The following is a 24,089-nucleotide window of genomic DNA, read 5'->3' as shown; positions in this document are numbered from 1 at the left end:
TCCCAATCCAGTTTTGGAAGGTAGAGTAGGGCACTGCCTACAGGTCCTTTTGGGCCAAAAAAAAAATCTAAATTTTGGAATCTTCAGCATCAAAATGAACCATTTTGTTTGAAGACATGGTCTAGTTAAGGTTTGGAGCCATTTGAAGATAAAGTTCCCAGCTGGTCAGAGAACGACCCTAAACTCTTCTCCTTGATGTGGAGGTGGGTGAGGTCAGGCTTTCGATCCACCCAAGGCCCACTACTGCACCAAAACAACGACGTAGAATCCCAGCCAAGTTTTGCTCCAAATTCCAGCAGCAGGCGCATTATCTATCCATTGCCCATCCTTGAATCGGGCCAGCCTTTGAGGGCAACTATTTCTGGTAGAGTTGATTTCAGTTGAATCCTGTTGTTATGCCAATATATTTTTTCACAAAGATGATAGGAATGGGGAGGGGAGAAAAATCTCAGATGGCTAAGGAAAATGGTGGTTATACAAAGTAATCACCTTATATCCAAAAGGTAGATTGCATAGATTTTGATTTTGATAATTGATATAAAGCAAAAAGTATTTCTGAAACTAATGAAATTCTTTAGCAAGCTTAGAATACAATGTAGACCAGAAAGAAATGTCATATCATAGGTAAAATGCAGCAAATTTAAACTTGTTTAAATATGTAACCTTACCCACAGTAAAATCTTTTAGTAATCCAACAGAACTCCACTCACATTTGCTATTTATACAGGCAAAAAATGACCTTTCATTTCTTTCAAATTACTTCACCAACATGTTGGTAAATCTAATGAGAAAAGTGTATTTATATAAATTGTGCATTCATACAAACCTTGAAAGATCTTTTCCATGTTTTTGAATGATTCAAGTTTGGTAAAGAACAATTTGTATATATATTCTACACATCGCAAAAAATTCTTGTTCTCTGCATGATGTATTGATTATGATGGCATGACATTGATGAGCACTTACCCATACAGGGCACACAGAGGCCTCTTGGTTCCAGATTTGGGCCTGTAAGGCTTGGGTTCACCTGCCATATTGATATCTGAAAGAAAGGATACTAATCATCTTCATGACCAAATGATATATTTAAATTCTTCAAAAAATATTACGTGTTCCACCTCTTTAATATACTATGTCAAGTTTAGAATATACAAGAGTACACCCAAAACATTACTAAATGCTAAAAGTATGCACCCTAATTGTAGCCAAGCCATATGACAGCTAATCTGCCCTCAAGCAGTGATACTCAAGTTGCCACCATCTCTCACTTTGGTTGACTCACATTCACTGGGGAGTTTCCTAAGTTTCCTAGGCAGATTTGTTCCCAATTTTCCTTCAACAAAATAAATCAATTAATTTAATATTTTGGTCTGTGACTTGGTATCCATCTTCTTCCATTCTCGAGGTAACTTCTCTGTCATGACTTAAGATTCTGGCTATGCATTGTGTTGGTGATATACACGCTACTGCTGATGCTGTAAGAGGCATGCTGTTACATATTTTATGGTCCTATCAGTTGATTACTACTTTCTGCATTGATTATCCTAAGGCTACAGCTAACATCATCAAGCTCCAGACCCCCATGAGTCTACTGCTAATTATTTTAGGTGATTCATCTAAAGTGCTTCATAAAATCCACTTGCTACGAACCAAAATATCATGGTGAGCCATCACATTATTAGAAACCTGGGAGATGAGAACCCGACCAGCACCTTACTTAAAAAAAATTAGATCACCTTGGTACCTAAATGGTACCGCTGCTCACCAGCATATTTTCCATAAATCAACAGGAAGACACAAATCCCATCAATCAACAATACCTCTTTCCACTTTGAATGGACATATCTGTGGTCGCCATTGGATGGAACCGATGCTTTTGATAGCACCATTAACAGTGGAGGTATATATTGTAATTTGTAAATGCTGAATTATGTAAACAGTGTTCTGCTCCCTCAATCATTTGACCACCCAACTTCACTTTCTCTAGCCCATGCTTGCTGACCTCATCAACTTGTTTTCATCCTCTAGAACTTTCCCCACCTCCTTCAAGATCATGGATATTAACTCCCCTCCTCAAGGCACTCACCCTCAACTCCTCCATTTTCTCCAATTAATAGCCTATCTACAGTCTTCCCTTTCGTTCCAAAGTATTGGAATGCATCGTCGTCTCATAACTACACTCCCATCTCACCCAACAGTCCTGACCTGACCTCCATTCACAGCACTGAGAAAACAACAGCAACTTGTATTTATATAGCTCCTTTAATGTAGTGAAACATCCCAGGGCGCTTCATAGGAGTATTACGAGTTTAAAAATTTGACACCAAGCCGCATAAGTAGAAATCAGCACAGGTAACGAAAAGCTTGGTCAAAGAGGTATGTTTTAAGGAGTATCTTGAAGGAGGAAATAGAGGTAGAGAAGCGGAGAGGTTTAGGCAGGGAGTTCCAGAGCTTGGGGTCTAGGCAACAGACGGCAAGGCTACCAATGGTTGAGTGATTATAATCAGGATTGCTCAAGAGGACAGAATTAGAGGAACGCAGACATCTCAGGGGATTATGTGGCTGGAGGAAGTTACAGAGATAGGGAGAGGCAAGGCCATGGAGGGATTTGAAAATAAGGATGAGAATTTTGAAATCAAGGCGTTGTTTAACCGGAAGCTGATGTAGATCAGCGAGCACAGGGGTGATGGGTGAACAGGACTTGGTGCGAGTTAAGACACGGGCAGCCGAGTTTTGGATCACCTCTAGCTTATGTAGGGTAGAATGTGGGAGGCCAGCTAGGAATGTGTTGCAATACTCAAATCTAGAGGTAACAAAGGCATGGATGAGGGCTTCAGCAGCAGATGAGCTGAAGCAAGAGCGGAGACAGGTAATGTTACGGAGATGCAAATAGGCGGTCTTAGTTATGCTGCGGATTAGAGTCGAAAGTTCATTTCAAGGTCAAATATGACACCAAGGTTGCGAACAGTCTGGTTAAGCCTCAGGCAGTAATTGGGGAGAGGGATGGAGTCAGTGGCTAGGGAATGGAGTTTGTGGCGGGGAACTCAAAACAATGGCTTCGGTCTTCCCAATATTCAATTGGAGAACATTTCTGGTCATCCAGAACTGGATGTCGGACAATTTAGAGACCATGGAGGGGTCGAGGAAAGTGGTAGTGAGGTAGAGCTGGGTGTCATAAGCGTACATGTGGAAACTGATGTAGTGTTTTTGGATGATGTCGCCAAGGGACAACATGTAGATAAGAAATACGAGGGGGCCAAGGGGACATTCAAAGTTGCAAATTACATTCTTTGAGACTGTGACAGTTCCACCCCAACCCCGCCCCCGCCACCCCCACGTCTCCTGTGCCGTCTGTTATGTATGGTGGAAGAGTCAGACTGAACACTGTGAGCTCAAAGTAAAGTGTGACCTTAGTCTTTTATTGCAGGTCTCCAGAGTGCCTCTCCAACCTGTGAAGCTTCCTTAAATACCTATGCTCCCAAAATATTATGGGATCCCTTGGGACTCCAGGGGATGAGCCATCTGGTGGCTGTACAGAGTAAATACAAGTTTACATATATAACAACACTCTCTCCCAAAGTCAAGAGTGTAACTATTTACAATGTGAGTCAATCTGGGGCCCTTCTTGCCCTGGTTGATCGTCTCAGTCTGAAAGCTGGTGTTGTTGAATCATTTGTTGGGCCCTCGCTGAGCTGCTGTGCAGCTGGCCTTGCTGGGCTGCCTGGTGTGTTGGGCTCTGTTGGGCTGCTGTGGATGATGGGTTCTGCTTCGTGGTCAACTATAGTGCCGGTTGCCACTGGTGTGTATGTTGGGGGATCAAAAAGGGTAGGTTCCAAGGTGGGTTGCTCAGGTTGGTCCGCGAATCTGAGTTTGATTTGGTCCAAGTGTTTCCGGTGAATGAGTCCATTTGAAAGTTTGACCCGAAGCAATCTGCTCCCCTCTTTGGCCACGACAGTGCCGGGAAGCCACTTGGGACCTTATCCATAATTTAATACAAATACAGGATCATTGATTTCAATCTCGGGTGACACATTTACGCTATCATGGTACGTACTTTGTTGAAGCCGCCTGCTCTCTACCTGTTCATGTAGATCAGGGTGAACTAACGAGAGCCTTGTCTAAAGTGCTCTTTTCGTGAGCAATTCAGCAGGTGGGATCCCAGTGAGTGAGTGGGGTCTCATGCAATAACTAAGCAGGACTCTGGATAGGCGAGTCTGCAGTGAGCCTTCAGTTACTCTCTTCAAGACTTGCTTGATGGTTTTCACTGCTCTCTTTGCCTGAACATTGGACGCTGGTTTAAACGGGGCAGATGTGACATGTTTGATCCCGTTACGGGTCAAGAATTCTTTGAACTCAGCACTGGTAAAACATCGCTCACTAGGACATCGGGTAGGCCGTGTGTGGCAAACATGGCCCGCAGGCTTTCAGTAGTGGCAGCGGACGTGCTAGCCGTCATTATCTCACATTCAATCCACTTGGAGTACACGTCGACAACCACAAGGAACATTTTACCCAAGAACGAGCCTGCATAGTCGACGTGTACCCTAGAACACGGTTTGGGGGGCCAAGACCATAAAATTAGCAGCGCCTCACTGGGTACATTGCTTAACTGCGAGCATGTATTACATCTGTAAACGCAGGACTCGAAGTCTGCATCGATACCGGGTCACCACATGTGGGATCAGGCTATCACTTTCATCATTACGATGCCAGGGTGGGTACTGTGGAGGTCATTGATGAAAGTGTCTCTGCCCTTCTTGGTGACCACTACTCGATTGCCCTACAGAAGGCAGTCTGCTTGTATAGACATTTCATCTTTGCACCGCTGGAACGGCTTTATCTCTTCCTGCATTTCCACTGGGACACTGGACCAGCTCCCGTGAAGCACACAGCTTTTGACTAGAGATAATAAGGGGTCCTGGCTTGTCCAGGTTTTGATCTGCTGGGCAGTGACGGGTGATTGCTCACTCTCAAATGCTTCCATAACCATGGCTAGATCTGCGGGCTGTGCCATTTCCACCCCAGTAGTGGGCAATGGCAGCCTACTGAGAGCATCGGCACAGTTTTCTGTGCCTGGCCTGTGACGGATGGCATAGTTGTATGCGGACGTGATCGCCCATCTCTGGATGCGGGCCGATGCGTTGGTATTGATCCCTTTACTCTCGGAGAACAGGGATATAAGTGGCTTATGGTCAGTTTCCAATTCAAATTTTAACCCAAACAGGTATTGATGCATTTTCTTTATCCCATAGACACACGTTAACACTTCTTTCTCAATCATACTGTAGGCTCTCTCAGCTTTAGACAAACTCCTGGATGCACAAGCAACCAGTTGCAGTTTCCCGAAATCATTACCTTGTTGCAATACACACCTGACGCCATATGACGATGCATCACATGCTAGTACCAAACACTTACATGGATCATACAACACAAGCAATTTGTTTGAGCATAACAATTTTCTCGCTTTTACAAAGGCATTTTCTTGGTTTTTGCTCCAAATCCATTCGTCCCCTTTTCGTAGTAAGATATGCAGTGGTTCTAACAAGTGTGCTGAGACCCGGTAAGAAGTTACCAAAGTAGTTCAGGAGTCCCAGAAACAACCGCAGCTCCATTACATTCTGTGGCCTCGGTGTGTTCTCGATTGCCTCCGTCTTCGCGTTGGTGGGCCTGATGCCGTCCGCTGCAATCCTCCTTCCCAGGAACTCCACTTCAGGCGCCAGGAAAACGCACTTCGAGCATCTTAACCTGAGCTCCACACGGTTGATCGACAAAGAACCTTCTCCAGGTTCTGCAGATGCTCGACTGTGTTCTGACCTGTGACCAAGATGTCGTCCTGGAAGACCACGGTGTGCGGGACCGACTTCAGTAAGCTTTCCATGTTTCTCTGGAATATCGCTGCCGCCGATCGGATTCCAAACGGGCATCTGTTATAAACAAAAAGACCTTTGTGCATGTTGATGCAGGTGAGGGCCTTCGATGATTCCTCCAGTTCCTGCATCATGTAGGCTGAAGTCAGATCCAGCTTCATGAATGTCTATCCTCCCGCCAGCATTGCAAAGAGGTTGTCGGTCTTTGGTACTGGGTATTGATCCTGCAGGGAGAAACGATTGATAGTTACTTTGTAATCGCCACAGATTCTGACGGTGCCGTCTCCCTTGAGGACTGGGACGATAGGACTGGCCACTCGTTGAACTCGATCGGGGAAATGATGCCCTCTCTTTGCAGCCGGTCTAGCACGATCTCTACTCTTTCTCTCATCATGTACGGTACTGCTCTCGCCTTCTAATGGGTGGATTGCGCCCCTGGAATTAGGTGGATCTGCACTTTTGCTTCTTGGAATTTCCCGATGCCTGGTTCGAACAGTGAAGGTAATTTGTTTAAGACCTGGGCACACAAAGTGTCGTCAGCAGGTGATAGCGCTCGGACGTCGTCCCAGTTCCAGTGTATCTTTCCCAGCCAGCTCCTGCCGAGCATCACCCGTGTGGGACCATCGCCAGTCACCACCGCTCCATCGTAGGAGACCTTTAGAGTAGCACTGCCGATTACAGGAATCAGTTTTTTTTTGTGTCAGTTCTGAGTTTCGTGCGAACTGGAGTTAAGACTGGCCTTGAGGCCTTGTTGCACCACAACCTTTTGAAAGTCTTTTTGACCATGATGGATGGCTCGCGCCCATGTCCAGCTCCATTGACATCGAGAGTCCATTTAGTTCAACATTCAGCATTATCGGGGGACAATTCGTGTTGAATGTATGCAATCCCTGTACCTCTGCCTCCTCGATCTGAGGCTCTGGTTCATCGTGATCCTCCATGGATCTGTCCTCCTCTGCAACATGGTGGTTTACAGGTTTAACAGGCTTTGCAGCTGGCCTGCACACTCATTGGAGGTGTCCCATTGTTGCACTGCTTTCAAATGTACTCTTTGAATCAGCATGAATGAAAATGATGATCACCCCTGCAGCACCAACAAGGTGTTAATGGCCTTGCATTCATCACCCTTGATGGTGGACTCAGATATCTGCGGATGTGTAGCTGCAGCTATGTGTGACCTGCCCTGTACGTTACGATTCGAAAACAACATCACTTTGTTCACAGGACTTGTAGCAGCACTTGTGTGCTGAGAGATTTGCTTCGTATTGTCACTGGTGGCAATGAACGCCTGGGCTATCGCTATGGCCTTACTCAAGGTTGGAGTCTCTACAGTCAAAAGTTTGCGAAGTATGGTTTCGTGGCCAATGCCAAGTACGAAAAAGTCATACCTATTCCAATTATGGTACTAGATAATTTCCAATTACTCCTCTTCTGCCCCAATGCCACCATCCAATGCACCCCTAGGCCCGGATGTTCCTTGTGGTCCATTCCATACTCAAATGAGTGGAACGGAACTGCTGCTCGCTCTAGCCCCAAGATGGGGATGATGCCATTTACATGGCCAAGGTGGGTGCATCAATAGTCCCTGCCCCGGCAGAACGGTAGAGTCACACTGTGCTGCCTTGACAGAGGAAAGGAAGTCCAACAAGACCCTGAAGAAAATTCTTCTCTTTTGCGAATGAACAGGAGAATCCCTGCAGAAATGTATCCCCTATACGTCTCGCTAATACTCTCCATTACCTATTTTAAAACCAACTTCATCTCAATTTCACATTTCACTCTGATTTCCTGTGGCTTTTAGTTTAAAAACAGCCTTTAACTTGGTCTTGTTAAAAGCTCTCCGAAAGTCAACATAAACTGATTTGTATTATTCTCAAGTACATCATAGAGGTTTGTCATGTCAAATTTTCTCTTCTAAATCAGCACTGGATGTTTCTTCAGTTCATTGCTGTTTACATAGTCCCCCAGCCTACACTTTAGAATAGATTCAACTGTTTCATCTGTTGTTGATGTTCAGCTAATCGGTCCTCAATTGACTGGGTCAAGTTTGTCAACCTCTTAAGAATAAGTAAATCGTTTGCTTGCATCCAGTTCTGCAGAATCTCAAGTTGAGAATGATTCCTTAATGATGACAGCCATGTTCTGAAATATTTTTCTCATTTCCTTTAGAACTGTAAGAATATGCCTATGGAGATCAGTTAGTCTTAAATCCTTTAACTTATCAAGTACCTCTGCCACATTGATTTCAAAATCCTCTAAGATCCAGGATCTACTGCAAAATTTGTTATCCTCTATAGTGAATACATTTAGAAGAAAAGGTAATTTAATATCGTAATTTCATTACTTTTTCACGTTCACTGCCAATTGTGTGTATTAGAATATTCTAGACAATATGTAATAGTATATGCGCAGCGACATTCCGAGATGCATGTAAAGGGTGTGTATAGGCAAAAAAAAAACAATTTAAAGAGGAGAAGAAAGTGCTCCAGAATGATTTGTAATCACCCACTAAGTGAAGCTAAATGGTTCTGAGGCTTTCACTGCCTCGGTTTAAAACAACTTGTACATTTACACAAAATACCAGTCAGTTGAGAAAGTGTTTTGATATTTAAATATGTTTGCTCATGACATTATGGGTAATTTTCTAACTATTTTCTGCAGACAGAGCCTCGCTAGTTTATATTGAGAATTTGGGTACATATGTTTTTGGCCACCACAAATTGGAAAATGACCGATTTCCTCCCTTGAATCATCATCATAGGCAATCCCTTGAAACGAGGATGACTTGCTTCCACGCCAAAAAAGGATGAGTTCACAGGTGTTTCAATGAAGGACCTAATATTCCAGGTCCTGAACTTCATTCTGAAGGGTGGAAGATGCCTGTGCATGGATTTTTTTAATGTGTGGTGGCTGTTGCACACCAACCACCACACGGGCTTGACAGAGCTAGGTCTTGGTCCAGTGGCAAGGATTACCCAAGACGACTGGAGACCTGCTCTGCTGCACGGACCTAGTGCGCACACATATCGCAATGTGGGCTGGCCCGTGCTGCCTGTGGGCACCTGGCCCCGAACTCACGCCTCTCCTAGATCCTGATCACATCCCTCTACAGTCTCTTGCTGCTCCTGTTGTATCTGCCCACGCTCCAATCACTGACCTGGACCTTGATGACGTCACTCTTTGCTGCCGTCGCCCTCCTGCACCAGCTCGCGTTGCTCCCTGAAGTAGTATGTCACCACGCTACTCCCTTGAATAGGAGTATTAACAACAGCCCATTTTAGTTTGCCTGTTGCAGTAGGAACGGTATCTTTGGTTTCTGGAGGTGTGAAGTCATTTAGATGGCAATTAGTAACAAATTTGTTCATGTATTTGCATGAGCGGAGGTAATCGACAGAACAGGAAATTGTTCAACCTCCGTCGCCTCCAGTCCAGATCCAAGGTCGTCCCATCCTCTTGTCATTGAATTACAGTATGCAGACGACGCTTGCGTTTGCGCACATTTGGAGGTCGAACTCCAAACCATCGTCAACACCTTCAGCGAAGCGTACGAGAGTATGGGTGCAGTGTCCAAAATCCGGAGTTCCGGAATCTGGAATATTCTGGAATCCGGACCAATTGGTGGCAGGGTCGTCCGGAATCCGTAAAATGTTCGGGAATCTGGACCCGCCGATCCTGCCAACCTCGAGATCCCGCCGCTGTCTGACCTCGGGCCTCGCCTCACCGCCGCTTCCCTTGCCTCGGGGCCTCCTCGCCGGCCTGCCCGAACACCTCCTCTGCCCGCCTGAACAACTCCTTGGAGGCTGTGCCCCGCCCGACGACCTCATCGACGGGGCCGGTGACCCGAACAGCTCCTCAGCGAGCACCCCCTCCCCCACCCCAGTTTCTGACATTCCGAAATCCGGAAATACCAGAACCTGGGCTCGGGTTTTTCAGGATTCGTGACTTCAGAAAGACGATCCAAAGTCCGGAAAAAAGCGGAATCCGGAACGGCCTCGGACCCGTGGGTTCTGGAATCTGGATGCTGCACCTGTACAAGGCTTGCACTAAACATCCGAAAGACAAAGGTCCTCCACCAACCTGCCCCCGCCACACATTACTACTCCCTGTTTATCAAGATCCATGATGAGGCCTTGGACAACGTGGAACATTTTCCATACCTCGGGAGCCTACTGTCAACAAGGGCAGGCGTCGATGGCGAAGTCCAACATCGCCTTCATTGCGCCAGTGCTCCCTTCGGTCGCCTGAGGAAGAGAGTGTTTGAAGACCAGGACCTCAAACCCTGCACCAAGCTCATGGTCTATAGAGCAGTCGTGATAGCCATCCTCCTGTATGCTTCAGAGACCCTGGATAGGCGCACCAACATTAGTGTTCTTGCTCAGGCCAACATCCCCAGCATCGAAGCACTGACCACACTTGATTAGCTCCGTTGGATGGGACACATCGTCCACATGTCCGACACAAGACTCCCAAAACAAATTCTCTACTCGGAGCTCTGACACGACAAACGAGCCCCAGGTAGGCAGAGGAAACGCTTCAAGGACACCCTCAAAGCCTCCTTGAAAAAGTGCAACAACCCCACCGATACCTGGGAATCCCTGGACCAGACTGCTCAAAGTGGAGGAGAAGCATCCGGGAAGGCACTGAACACCTCGAGTCTCTTCGCCGGGAGCAAGCGGAAGCCAAGCGTCAACAGCGGAAGGAGCAGACGATAACCCAAGCACCCTTTCCTTCAACCATTGTCTGCCCCACCTGTGACAGGGACTGTAGGTCCCACATTGGACTCATCAGTCACCTGAGAACTCATATTAGTGTGGAAGCAAATCATCTTCAACTCCGAGGGACTGCCTAAGAGAGAAAGATGAAATTCCTCTGTCTGCTAATTTAAAGGTGCAAACCCATAGAGCAGAGAATGTATGAAAATGCATTCATTGCTACTGTTAACTAGCAGATGCTCCTGTTCCTGTGCCTGTGGCTATTTGATTGCCTGAATGCAGTGAATACAGGAAGATTGAGTCGGGAGGAGCACATGCCTGTAAGGGAACCCGCCCAATTTTCCGTAATCTCAGTTTTTGGACAGTAAATCAGGCAAGCCCCATTAGGACACATGTTTCCCCCTGTCTGATTTTCCTGTATTCAATGTGCCCAAGAGATCCAATAACTCCAGGTGCAGCTACTGGAACATCTGCTCCATTGCTAACAATTAAAATATTACAGCCAAGGTGAGGATTATACTGAAGCTTCTGATTCAGTTACAAGCAATAATCATTATTATAGCTTAATCTGGTTTCCTGGCAGCTGTGAAATGTCACACAAGAAAACAAATGATTTCATCTTGCCAATAATAGAAATGCAAAAATGTAGACTGATTACTGATTGGATTTTTTTCCCCTCCCTTTCTTATAGTTTGTGTTTAATCCTTCTTTTGCCTGTTTTTCTTTTGAGTAAAATGGTACCTGCAAGATCTTCAACTCTGTACTTTAAGATGGGGGAAGACTTCCTCTCGCCGCTATGTGTTAGGAACACCACAAACATAGCAAGAAAATTTAATTTGTTCTACTTCTAGCAAAATTTTAAAAGCATTTGTTACTAATACTGCACAGTATTAGAGACGTACGAACTTATGCCACAAAACAGCACAGATAAAAAGTCACCGCCATCCCGTGTAAAATAATGGAATTACCAGGTGTAAACGTGCAGATTATCAGCAGAATAGTAATTGATTTAACAGCAGTCATTATGGATTTAGAAGGGCAGATCCTGCCATACACATTGGCCTCAATTTTGGCTGAGCCCGTTTTTCGGCAAGTTATCGGAGTTGCGCCGCTTTTCTCCATTCCGAGGTGCGCCGAAAAATGTTGTTGCCACTTTGGTCACTGTCTGGCCTCTTCACTGCAGTCGTGCAGCGTGACCAGTCGAGTTGGGGGTGAGCCAGCGTTCTGCGCCAAAAACTGTGCCAGGAACGTCTGCACATGTGCAGTGGAGTCAACTCGTGATGTCCACGCATGAGCAGTAATGCTGAAAGTTGGCAATCGGCCATTTTTTAAAGAGTTAGGTAGCCTCTTGTGTTTTGGTGCCAGAAGGAGTGCTGTGGTATGAAATTAACTGCTGAATTCAAGAAGCAGTGCGCTGTTTGGTAAAATCAGTGCTGCATGCCAGCAAAAGTGCCAGAAGGAGTGCTGTATTTGTAAAAATCACTGCTGCATGCAAAATAAGGACTGTGTGTTTGGAAAAATCACTGTGTCTAAGAGCATTGGAAAAGTGCTGTGAGTGTCTCAGAGCAGCTGCAGCAATACAGCAATGCAGCAACGTGGACCAAGAACAAATAATTTTTTGCTGGAAGAAGTGGAGACACTAGTTAATGTAATTGAGACCAGATGGCAGCAGCTGGATACTAGCAGAGGTCGCACAAAAGTGCCACCCAAAGAAATGAAGAAACGCTGGAACCAAGTTGCAGAAGATTTCTGCGCATTGGTGAACACCATGAGATCTGGAAGCCAGTGTAAAAAGAAATGGCAGGACCTTGGTCAAGTAGTTAGTGTAAGTAATATTTTCATTTATTGAATGCAATTGTAAATGTGACCAGCTGCATATATTCCACCCTGCAGAACGACACCCTCTCGAAAAAGTTGCATTTTCATCTTTGCAGAATTGTCCCATAACAAAAGGGAAAGAAATCGAACAGGAAGCGCCTGCCAAATCTGCACCCACTGACACCCTTGGAAGAGAGGGTTGCTGCTTTGATGAGTCCTGCCTGAAGAAAATCAGTACTGCACAAGCTGGGCCCACAAGCAAGGGAGAGGGCAAGTCCTGAAAATTAATCGTAGCCCTTCAAATCAATCTGCTGCCTGGCCTATGTGTGAGCCTACTCTTGCCACCCACCCTGTCCCCTCCTGTGCTGCTAAACATTTGACTGTTCTGTTATATTTTGCAGAACCTGATGCCAATCCTGAAGAAGATTCAGACACGGACGCGAACGAGCCTGAGCATGAGAAAATCTTCGAAAACAACCCTCCAGACCAACATGGGGGTGAGGAGGTGTTGTGTCAGCCGGATGCAGCTACTACCACTTATTTACTGAATTTGGAGAATGTGCAGTTATCGGAGGTGCAAGCCCCTTCCATGACTAGTGGTTTGAGTTCTGGTCGGACATTCCATGGTTTCACACAATCCGAGGTTGCGGGTCCCAGTGGTGGAATGCAGCATGTAACGCCCAGGGCCCCACCGTCCGAGCCTACGCCTCCCACTGGGATGCGGCGAGGCAGACCCAGGGTGAGGGGAAGGAGAAATCAACCACGCGCTCCTGAGATGCAGGATGCAACAGATGTGGTTCAGATCATGGCATTGAGTGGGGAGAGCACTGACCTTACCTGATCATTCCTGGGCACCATCAGTTGGGTGAGTGATGAGGTAGCGGGACTGTCGGGAGAAGTAACAGCAATGGCACGGGAAATGGGAAAGATGTCTGGGAACATCAGTGAGGGAATAGTGTCCATGTGGGAGGGAATGTCAGAGGTAGTGGAAAGGATGACACTGGCAATGACACAGGCCATCAGGGAGGGAATGTTTCAGTCCGCTGAGACACTGTCAGGGTGCATGAGGGAGGGCATTTGTGAGTTAGCTGCTGCAATAAGGCAACACACCCAGACCATGCGCCCATTGACAGTATCAACTGCCACTCCCACTGCAATCCTCACACCAGCCTCTGAAGAGACCCAAACCGGTCCGTCCACATTAACACCTGACCCCCCCCCCCCTCCCCCCCGCTCCCCCCCACCACCCATGAAGAAGTGCACATTCACCGAAATGTTAGAAGGAATAAGCTTGGCCCGGGGTGGTGGACAGTCCAAGACCGAGCGTGGCGGGCGGTGTTAGACGAAGGGGGATGAGAGATGGGTGCAGCCTTTCTTTGCTGCTGTTGTTGATGTTACTGTTGTAACTGTTTTCAAATTGAAAGTTTTTTGTAAGTTATGTAAATTTACAACTTTATAAGTGATCTTAAAGTTTTTAAGTGATCTTAAAGAGTCATATTAAAGTAAAGTTTGATACAAGAATAATTTTATTACACTAAAGTTAAGTACACTGTAAACTTTTGAATAAAATATATTTTACATTAAAACTGAATCATGTTCTATTACCACAACACAACATTACGGAACAGCTCCAAAAAATAATGTCCATGTGGAATAGTTGTCGCTAAGCCCTCAGGCATCAGTAAAGCGTTCACGGATGAGCTGCTGGCACAAGGCTCGAGCAATCGTTAAAGGAGCACGATGGCCTGCCCTCCTCCGACGTGGTGCTCCGGCCTCAGGCACTTCCATGGTTTCCTCATCCTTGTCATCATCCTCCTCCACCACCTCCTCCTGCTCGTCAGCTGCATCTTCCAAATCATTATCAGCCACTCTCACCACAGGTGGGTCTTCTTCCACTACCAGCTGCTGCTGCCTCATGATGGCTAAGTTATGCAGTATGCAGCACACAACAGTGGAGTATTGCAAGTAGCCTCCAGAATGGCCCAGGCATCGGAAACACTTTTTCAAGATACCAATAGTCCTCTCTATGATGCTGCGCATCGTGTTGTATTGACGGTCAGCTTCCGTCCTGGTTATGTGTAGGGGCTTCATGAGCCAGGTGGCGAGGCCGTACCTTTTGTCTCCCAGTAGCCAGCTCTGCCCTTCTGGCTGCTGCTCAAACATGTCAGATATAACGCTGTCGTGTAGGATGAACGCATCATGGGTGCTGCCAGGGTATCTCGCATCGACTGACATGGTGCAATGCATGTTGTCACACACGAGCTGCACGTTAATGGAGTGGAAGCCTTTTCTATTTCTGAACAGTTCAGCATTCTCCAAAAGTGCGCGCAAGGTGATGTGGGTACAATCAATTCAATCCTGTACCTTTAGGAAGCCAGCAATCCTTGAGAACCCCACAGCCCTGTCATGAATTGCTTGGGCGGTCACTGGGAACTTGATGAAGTTAGTCCTCCGCGCATACAGTGCCGCCGTGACCTGGTGAATGGAGACATGTATTGCATGTTGAGAGATGGCGCACACATCCCCAGTTGTATCTTGAAACGATCCGGAGGCATAGAAGGAAAGTGCAGCTGTAACCTTCACTTCAACTGACAAAGCAGTCCACCTGCCGCTTCTCGGCTGTAGGTCTAGTCTCAGCAACTCACAGATCTCACGGACAAATTCTCTGCGGAAACGCAGCCTTCTGACACATTCTGCATCACTCAGGTGCAGGTACGAGCGCCTGACTCGAAATTGCCGAGGTGGGTAAGGCCTCCTGTCCAGCAGCCGATGGGCTCTGATGTTCCTGATGTGGTGAGCTCTAATCAATAGCACAATGATGCAGAATGCTTGCAAAAGGTATGGCATTGTCAGTATTGCCCCCATACTTAAAGTTAAACTTTCAAAGAAGGTCAAAATGGCAGGAAAGCAGGCAGCACAGGTTTGCAGTTTTCTCTCTCTCCACCCCCAAGGTCTGCATGGATGGACCACACCAACGGTCTTTTGTCCTCTCCTCTCTCCCTCCCCCCCTTGAGTCTTTTGACCTCTCTCCATCCCACCCCCCACCTCTCCGTTGAATTGCAGCCTCTCCCTCTCTATCGATCTGGCAAGCCCGATGTTTGCCAGCTCCTTCCACCGCGCCCCCACCCCCCCCCCGTGTTGATTTGCTTGCTGCGGTTGAATCGCTCCTCGCCCCCATCCTCTACGTTTGCTTACTGCAGCCTCTCCGTTAATTTGCTTGCTGCAGCCGCTCTATGGGCCCCGATGCTGGCCAGTTCGATCGCTCCCACCCCTAGCCCAGGCCAAGTAGCGTCCAGGTGCGTTGTCCCGTCCCTAGCCCAAGCCAAGTGGCCTCCCGCACCGGCCCGGCCGCTGCATTCCCAGGCCGAACTTGACGATGAAGGCAAGATTTACTTCAATTTTTTATTTGTTATTGAATTTTTAGAACTTTTTGTTTGCAAGGTTTGGTAGTTTGTAAGGCTTGGTCCTTTAGGTGCAGGTCCTCTCCGCTTCCCTTCCCGCCTCTATCTCAGGCCGAATGGCCTCCGATGTACCTACCTGCACAGATTTCTTTAACTCTCCGCACGGGTTTTCTGAAGTGGCCACATACGTTGGCCTAAGTATAAATGGAGTAACTATTAACTGGCCAAAGTTGCCTAAATGGTCAGAACTGGTGTAAGTGGCTGGTAACGCCCCCGTTTGAGAAAAAAAAACTAACCTAAAAAATCGTAACTAACTCAGTTACACTGGTGCAAATTGATTGGGGAAAATGGGGATATTTAAGTTACGCCTGAAAAACCAAGTTACTCCAAAAAATACGGAGCAATTCTTGGCCAAAATTGAGCCCAATGAATGGTGTTCAGATAGTTTGAAAGAGCCCTTGGATTCTTAGTTGATGTAATGCTCAAAATGCTCAACCAATGCAAAGCAGCAATCAACAAAGCCAATGGAATATTGAACTATATAGTCACAGCAGTAGAATACACAGTAGGGGAAATCATAACAAACTATACAGTGTTCTGGACACATCACAGCTTGAGTGCTGTGTCTAGTTTTGGGCACCAAAGGAGATAGTCAAGCCTCAAGAGGCAGTGTACAAAGTTGATACCTCGTCTGAGAGAGCTCAGCAACGGGGAAAGACTGGAGAGACTTGGGGGCTGAAATTGCCTTGTTTTGCGCCTCCGGGGGAAGCTAACAGGGCCTGAAACTGTTTTCACCCAGGATCAGTGGGGGGTTGTGATGCTACTGGCTCCCACGGGACTGCGCGGGAGTTAGCGGAGACGTTGCCGTGATGTCATTGCCATGCACGGCGACCCTTTAGCAATTTTGCGGTCGGTGTGGAACTACCATGCCAGGTGCAGGAAGCACCTCCCCCCCCCACCCCGAGTCGATTAGCGCCTAGGGAATTTCACCCCCTTGGGCTCTTCATCCTTAAAAGATCTGAAAGACGATCTTACAAGAGGTACAATACAAATATAAATTTGTGAATGGTATAGAAAAGGCAAATCTCAAATCGAAATGCAAGAGTGAGGCATGGGGTTGCAGGTTTAATCTAGTAAAAGGCAAATTTAGGACTGATAGCCAGAAATTTTTCCTTACACATAGAATGATCAATACATAAAATGGACTCCAGGATTGATATGTGGGGGCATAAAATCTGGAATCATTTAAGAAATAATTGGATACTGCAATGGGAGGATTACAGAGTAATTCTGGATACTTCGTCTAAGGTGTGCCATCATTTTATTGTGATTTCTGATAAGGCAAAAATATGAACCCATAGTTAACCTGGGGAGAGGGGAGAATGTGGGGCCATCGGGGCTCACCATGACTCGCTGATGCAAGGCCTGGGCCATTTTTACTCCGAGGCTCAGAACATTATCCTAGAACTGATTACAATCTAAACACTCAGGAATAAGGCGCTGGAGCGAGAAATCACCGGGAGATCTACGGAAATGGTCCCAGTCAAGATAGGTGACGAGGGGGAGCCCAGGCAATCGCAATCACGGGACGCGAAGTCTAAGGATTCCTGTGGAGCTGAGAGCAGCAATCCTGCAGCTCGTGGCCCAGTAACACTTTCTGGCCTCTCCTGACTCTGGATCCATTCTGCAGCAGCTTTCCCGGGCGCGGTCCATACTGTGCGCCACCCGACTTACAGGGAACATTGCTCACACGCCTCCCAGCAATAAAAACCCAACAGCAGAAATAGCGGCAGGCATTGGATACGCTCGAACTTGGAGGTAAGGATGCTACCACAATTATAAACCCCTCACGTGCCCCGTTCTAAACAGACACGGAGGTTTAAAACTGACTTATGGTCTCACTTTGGTAGAAAGAAAGATAAAGTATGAATCTGCATCTTTAAAGCTTAAAATCTAAGGTATTGTATTGTTGCTATTGATATTCTGCACATTATGCCTCATTCCTGACTGAGCATTTTTAAATCTACTACTGTTCTCATCAGTATTCAGTTGCAATCTCGCAAGCATCTTTTTCATTGTGAAAGAACGTAGACCTCATTTTTCTCAATAATGAAGCAATTTACAATTGAAATTTCAAGAGCCCTCAAACTGTCAAAATGAAGGAAATGGACCCTCTGCATTCTCCCTTTGTCAATTCGTCCAGTGGTCAAAAGTGCATTCTACATTCCTGTTTTTTTCCTTGATAATATTTTTACGGTTAACTCTTTTCACACTCTGATGTTCAATTTTGGCATCTTCGATGACCCTAGGAGATTTGTGCAACACCACTGTCACACTGAGAACTGGAAAAAATCTAAATCACAAGGTTTATCCAGTCAGGTGGTTCAGCAATGGCTGTAAACGTAAAGTAAGTTGTATTTAGTGCAGGTGTCACTGAATGGAGCACAAAATTAGCAATCAAAGTCTAAATAGTTCCACATCAGTCAGCACAGCCTGCGAGATGAGTGCAGCTATGATGGGCCACATTTTGCAGGAGCAGGGCATCTCGCAGCAGACCCAGTTAGACAGACTTATAATTGCACATTTAGGTTTTTTAGGGGCTGAAATTGCCTCTTTCTTTAAGGCCTGTTACCAGCGCAAATCAGCGGCCACACTGTGGAGTGGAGTGGCCGCCGATGTTTGGTAGCTCAGTTGCCCTCCCAAGTTTTCCCGATGGTGCCCCAATCCTCCCCTTACCGCTCCTCTGCTACCGATTGGTGTTAAGTGCGTCATCACCGTGCGCACCAACAATCTAAACCCCCAACCCTGACAGCAACATTCCCCTCGGAAAAACTTCAGCCCGCCCGGCAGTGCCAAAGCAACCTTTTCCCCAGTGCTCCAGTGAGGCTGTGGCCTTCTGCAGCGGCGGTGCGGCTTCCCTTAAAGGGAGGGCTCACTGCCGCTGCCGCCATGTTTTATTTTTGTCGGCTGACTGTCAGGTCGGCCTGACAATTATGCCCCCGGGTTTAGCCAGGCCACCAACAGGCAGCCTGGCACCCCCTCTTGGGTGCCTGGCCGCTGGCCTGTCGTTAAGATCCAGCTTTATTTTTTTAGAGCCTCCTTGAAGACTTCCAAAGGAACGCAATTAGCAGAAATTCCCAATGGTGATTAATTCATCCCGGGGGAGTGGCCAGTTTTGTGGGCGGGGTCTGCTTCTAGCGCAATGTTTTTAAACTAGCGCAAAAGATCGTGGTAACTCGAATTACACTGAACGCAATTTGCGCTTAAAATTCCATGATATTTTGCGCCGGTTATGCTGGCTTCAACCGAATTACGCTGAAAAAACTGTGTGTGCCTCTTTCACTGCAGCATACATCATATATTGCAATTTATACTGATGAAAACACGCAGTAATGCTTGTGTCAGGGGTAATTTGCAGGCAAAAAACTAAGGCAAGGTAGAGAAGTAGCACTTTGCATGCAATTTAATGATCGCATCTGCGCTATAAATCAACCCAAATGAGTGTAATTAGTAGCACCTGCTTTTCAGTGATGTGAATGACAAGCAAACAACATAAATCACTGCTTAGCAGCAATGCACTATCTTAAATGGAGAAAATGGCTGAAAGGCTTGTGGTTAGACAGCTCGGGAAAAGTGAAAAGCCCATGAGGCCAGGCTACTTGGAACATGCATTCACTTTTTTGATTACTCAGATACTCAAAATCATCTGACAGCATCACTTAAACAAGCAAATTATATTTTATTTATGTGTTGCACGAGAATCTGGACTGCCAGGCCCCTAGAAGTCAAGTCATGTCAATGTTTTTTTAAATTGAAAACAGCGCCAACATTTATTGCCACTAGCACTTTTCAGACCCTGTACGTGAAATAACAGGAATCATCCAGCTTTTTAATGCCCACAAGTATTATGCAGGTAAGTTGCATCATGTCATGTAGGAGAATAAATATGGCTGTTGCTCATGGAATATTTAGCAGTATTAGCACAAATAAATCTACAGAATTTCTATCTTCTTAAAGCAATGAGACTCTTCAGCTCAGTTAATAAATTGTGTTTTGAATATATTGTAAAAGCAGAAAACACGTACCTTCAATGAATAAGCAACTAATGGATCATACTTATTTCTCAGAGAAGCCTGATAATAGCAGCAACAGACTAGCTGCTATGTAAAACAAATCATTTTTTCCAAATGTGTTGCTCGTGGCCCATCAGGTGGCTTTAGCTGCAGGCTAAAGACTTCATTTCAGGTTCCACAAACTCGAGAATAAAACTAAATATAATTTGTATTACTGAGTACATGTTCAGATAGTTAAAACAAATGGCCTGATGGTGCTTTCAATGCAGTCATCAACAAGTCTGTCAAAATCTTTTGAGACCTTTTATATGCTACTCAAAATTGCTTCATCTCATGGAATTAGGATTTGTTTAGAGAATGGAGAAAGGATATTTCTGCTGACGATCGACTTGTTGATTGGCAGGCTGCATAAAATTAGGTCATTGTACTTTGTTGAAAGATTTGCATTGGCATACAACCCTTTTGGGGGGAACAAAATAAACATTAGATCAAGTGCCCCCCCCCCCCCGATCTGGGGGACACTCCAAACACTTTTAACTGCCCTCTTTTTTTATATTTTTTGTTTTTTGTGTTTTTTTGTGTGATTTTTGGGAGGCTTAAAAATTATCTATTTTACAAGTGCCCCCTATAAAAGGGAAGGGGGAGACTAAAAACTCAGCAATTAAAACAAATTAAACTTTAAAACATGTAAAATCAAATTAAAATTTGGTTGCCGGGGGTGATAATGCACTCCAGTCCCTCCGGCGCCCACCTCTCGCGGAAGGCCACGAGCGTACCGGTGGACACCGCGTGCTCCATCTCTAGGGACACCCTGGCCCGGATGTAAGCATGGAAGAGAGGCAGGCAGTCAGGCTGAACGACTCCCTCGACCGCCCGCTGCCTGGACCGGCTGATGGCACCCTTGGCCGTGCCCAGGAGCAGTCCTACGAGGAGGCCCTCGGACCTACCCGCTTGCATTGGCATACAAGATGAGCTCTTACATAGCAGGTGTTCATAAAATTTCAATGACTTAATTTTATCAAAGACACTGATGTAAAATAATTCCAGATATATTACTGTCAACTTCCATACAGTAAACAACACAACCTTGCCTTTATTCAGAGCTCGGAGTATGCACAATTTGCACAATATGCACAATTTGTTTATTTCAACATAAATGCTTTTTTTCCCCCCAATAGAATCTTATGGCAATAGCTCACAAAGTGGCTATATTTAAAGTTCAATTATTATGATACTTTACTTCCATTTGTTCTTAGGGTTTTGTGTGTTTTGCCAAAATGGCATCATGCTGTATTTGATTAGTCCAGATCTGCATTTCCTGCTGCAGTTCCATCCACCTTTATGTGTACAGCAGAAGTTTTAGCCGAGTCACCAGGGGCATTTGCTGCAATGATGAAGTAGCCCAGAGGTATGGCCATTGGCACCTGAGCCACACAACTAATCCTTGGCAAACTACTGTTTAGCCTTAGTTCATAGCTGTCAAGTCAAAATATTAATCTAAAACAAAAGGTCAATCATTGTTGAATCGGTCTTCCTGATCGCTTCTCTGGTTGACTGGAGTTCTTGCGGTCTCCTCCTTGACTTCATGTCAGCTGATTGTATTTGGGTGCTATCTTCAGCTGATTATGCCATTTAAAAGTGGACAGCAAAAATGATGACCTATGGCACATTGGGAATTTCGTGTTCTTGGGAGAGCAAAGTGTTTTGATCAATGGTTGAGACTCCACAATAGCAAAATGTGAAACCAATTGAATAAATTGGTTATTTCTGGATCGGCACCAGTAAAATGACCTTTAATCTGATAAATTGTCATAGAAAATCCAACTAACGTCCTTTAAGGAATGGACCTCAACACTCTTTTCAGGTCTGACCCATAAATTACTTCAGTTCCACACTATATGGTTGACTTTTAATGTTCTCTGAAGTGGCCTCGCAAGACATTCAATGATAAACAAGATAACTAAAGATGGGCAAAAAATTAGATTTTGCTTACAATGCACTTACCCAGAGAGGAAATATAAATATAACGGGTGATATGGCCATTGACATGGTCAAACTTTTAATTAAAAACCACTGGTGGAAAAAATAAATTTGTATTATGTTGCGTGTAATTGTCAGTATTTGTAGATGTATTAACTTACATGGGATATGTTGTGTGAGTTTTATTAGTTTGAGAGCAATTTAATTTTGCATTTGCAAGGGAACAAGGGACATTAAAATTATTATGGATGTAAGGATTTAACAACAAAATGGTACAAATGCACCTTCTGTGTTACTTGCTCCTGTTGAAAGACATTCAAGAGACTCGACACCATCCAGGTCAAAAGCAGCCCACTTGATTGAAACCCCATTCACCACCTTAAACATTCACTCCCTCCACCACCAGCACAACACGGCTGCAGTGTGTACCATCTACAAGATGCACTGCAGCAACTCACCAAGGCTTCTTCAGCAGCACCTCCCAAACCCGCGATCTCAACCACCTAGAGCAAGGCGAATGGGAACACCATCACTTCCAAGTCGCACCCCATCCTAACTTGGAAATATATCGCCATTCCTTCATCGTTGCTGGATCAAAATCCTGGAACTCCCTCCCTAACAGCACTATGGGAGTACCTTCATCACACAACTGCAGCGGTTCAAGAAGGTGGTTCACCAGCACCTTCTCAAGGGCAATTAGGGATGGGCAATAAATGGTGGCCTTGCCAACAATGCCTGCATCCCATGAACAAATTTAAAAAAAACAACAGACTCAGCTGTTCCGTGGTTAGATGACTCCTTTGGCTTGGATTAGATCTACATTCTGCAGTATTGGATTTTGAAAAAAAATTAATCTGAGCAGTAAATAAATTTACCAATAGTTGTAGCAAACATATTGGTGCAGAATAATTTTGTAATTGTTTAGAAATGATTGGGGTTGATTTTCATGGCATCCTTTGCCTAGGATTCTGGACAGGTGCTGATATGTCCTTACTATATAGTATAAATGCACACGAGGCCCATACTTGAGAGAAGGTCACCCTGTGACCAGTTACCTTTATTACCAAGACCTCGAGTGATGAAGGTGGGTGGAGCTTCCCCTTTTATACCTGAAAGTCCAGGTTAGGAGTGTCTCCCACAAGTTCACCTCTTTGGCCAATGTTCTCAAGGTGTACAAATTAGGTCAGCTTATACATGGGTTACAATGATAGTTGAATACATGACATCACCTCCCCCCCAAAGTCTTATTGGAATCACAGGTTGAGTCTCTCTGGTGGTTTACGCTTCCTTGTAGAGTGCCTGAGTTGGGGCTCTGGTTGTTGGGCGCTGGCCTGAGTGTCTGCTGTTAGCGGTGCCTCAGGCCTGTCCGGACTGCCCACAGTGACTGGGCTCTCCTCCACTTGGTTCCGGTGTTCGGTCACCTGTGGTGGAGTAAACTCTATGTCGTGTTCTTCCTCTGCTTCTTCTATGGGGTTGCTGAATCTCCTTTTAGTTTGATCCACGTGTTTGCGGCAGATTTGTCCATTGGTAAGTTTAACTACCAAAACCCTTTTCCCCTCTTTGGCAATCACAGTGCCTGCAAGCCATTTGGGCCCTGCAGCATAATTAAGGACAAAAACAGGATAATTGACATCAATACATCGCGCCCTCGCATTCCTATCATGGTAGTCACATTGTGACTGATGCCTGCTCTCAACAATTTATTTCATAGTAGGGTGTATAAGGGATAACCTGGTTTTGAGCATCCTTTTCATTAGCAGCTCTGCGAGTGGAATCCCTGTGATCGAGTGTGGTCGGGATCTATTGGCCAACAGGAAGTGTGATAAGCGGCTTTGTAGGGAACCCCCTTGGATTCCGAGCATCCCGTTTGATTATCTGCACTGCTCGTTCCGCCTGGCCGTTTGAGGCCGGCTTGAACGGTGCCGTTCTGACATGGTTGATTCCTTTGCCTGCCATGATGTCCTGAAATTCGGTGCTTGTGAAGCACGGGCCATTGTCACTGATCAAGACATCCGGTAGACCATGGGTGGCGAACATTGCCCATAGACTTTCTACCGTGGCAGAGGATGTGCTTGAATTTAAAATGGCACACTCAATCCATTTGGAGTAGGCGTCTACTACAACCAAAAACATTTTTCCCATGAAAGGACCTGCGTAGTCCACATGGATGCGGGACCATGGTTTGGCGGGCCAGGACCACGGGCTAAGGGGGCTTCCCTGGATGCGTGGCCCAGC

General features: G+C 45.8%; 1 protein-coding gene across 3 annotated transcripts in view; it reads right to left on the bottom strand.

Moving 5' to 3' along the window:
- The window catches only part of LOC139276002 (RNA-binding Raly-like protein), a 783,670-nt gene that overhangs the window by 456,073 nt on the left and 303,508 nt on the right, over window positions 1-24,089 (bottom strand). For all 3 annotated transcript variants that reach the window (XM_070893323.1, XM_070893332.1, XM_070893342.1), the window contains exon 2: window positions 967-1,042. In XM_070893323.1, coding sequence (XP_070749424.1) covers window positions 967-1,042 — 76 coding nt within the window. The remainder of the gene's footprint in view (window positions 1-966; window positions 1,043-24,089) is intronic.

Source organism: Pristiophorus japonicus, chromosome 1, assembly GCF_044704955.1.
Source record: "Pristiophorus japonicus isolate sPriJap1 chromosome 1, sPriJap1.hap1, whole genome shotgun sequence".
NCBI classification, from domain to species: domain Eukaryota; kingdom Metazoa; phylum Chordata; class Chondrichthyes; family Pristiophoridae; genus Pristiophorus; species Pristiophorus japonicus.
The sequence above is the reverse complement of the archived record's forward strand: the minus strand, read 5'-3'. Positions and strand labels throughout refer to the sequence as shown.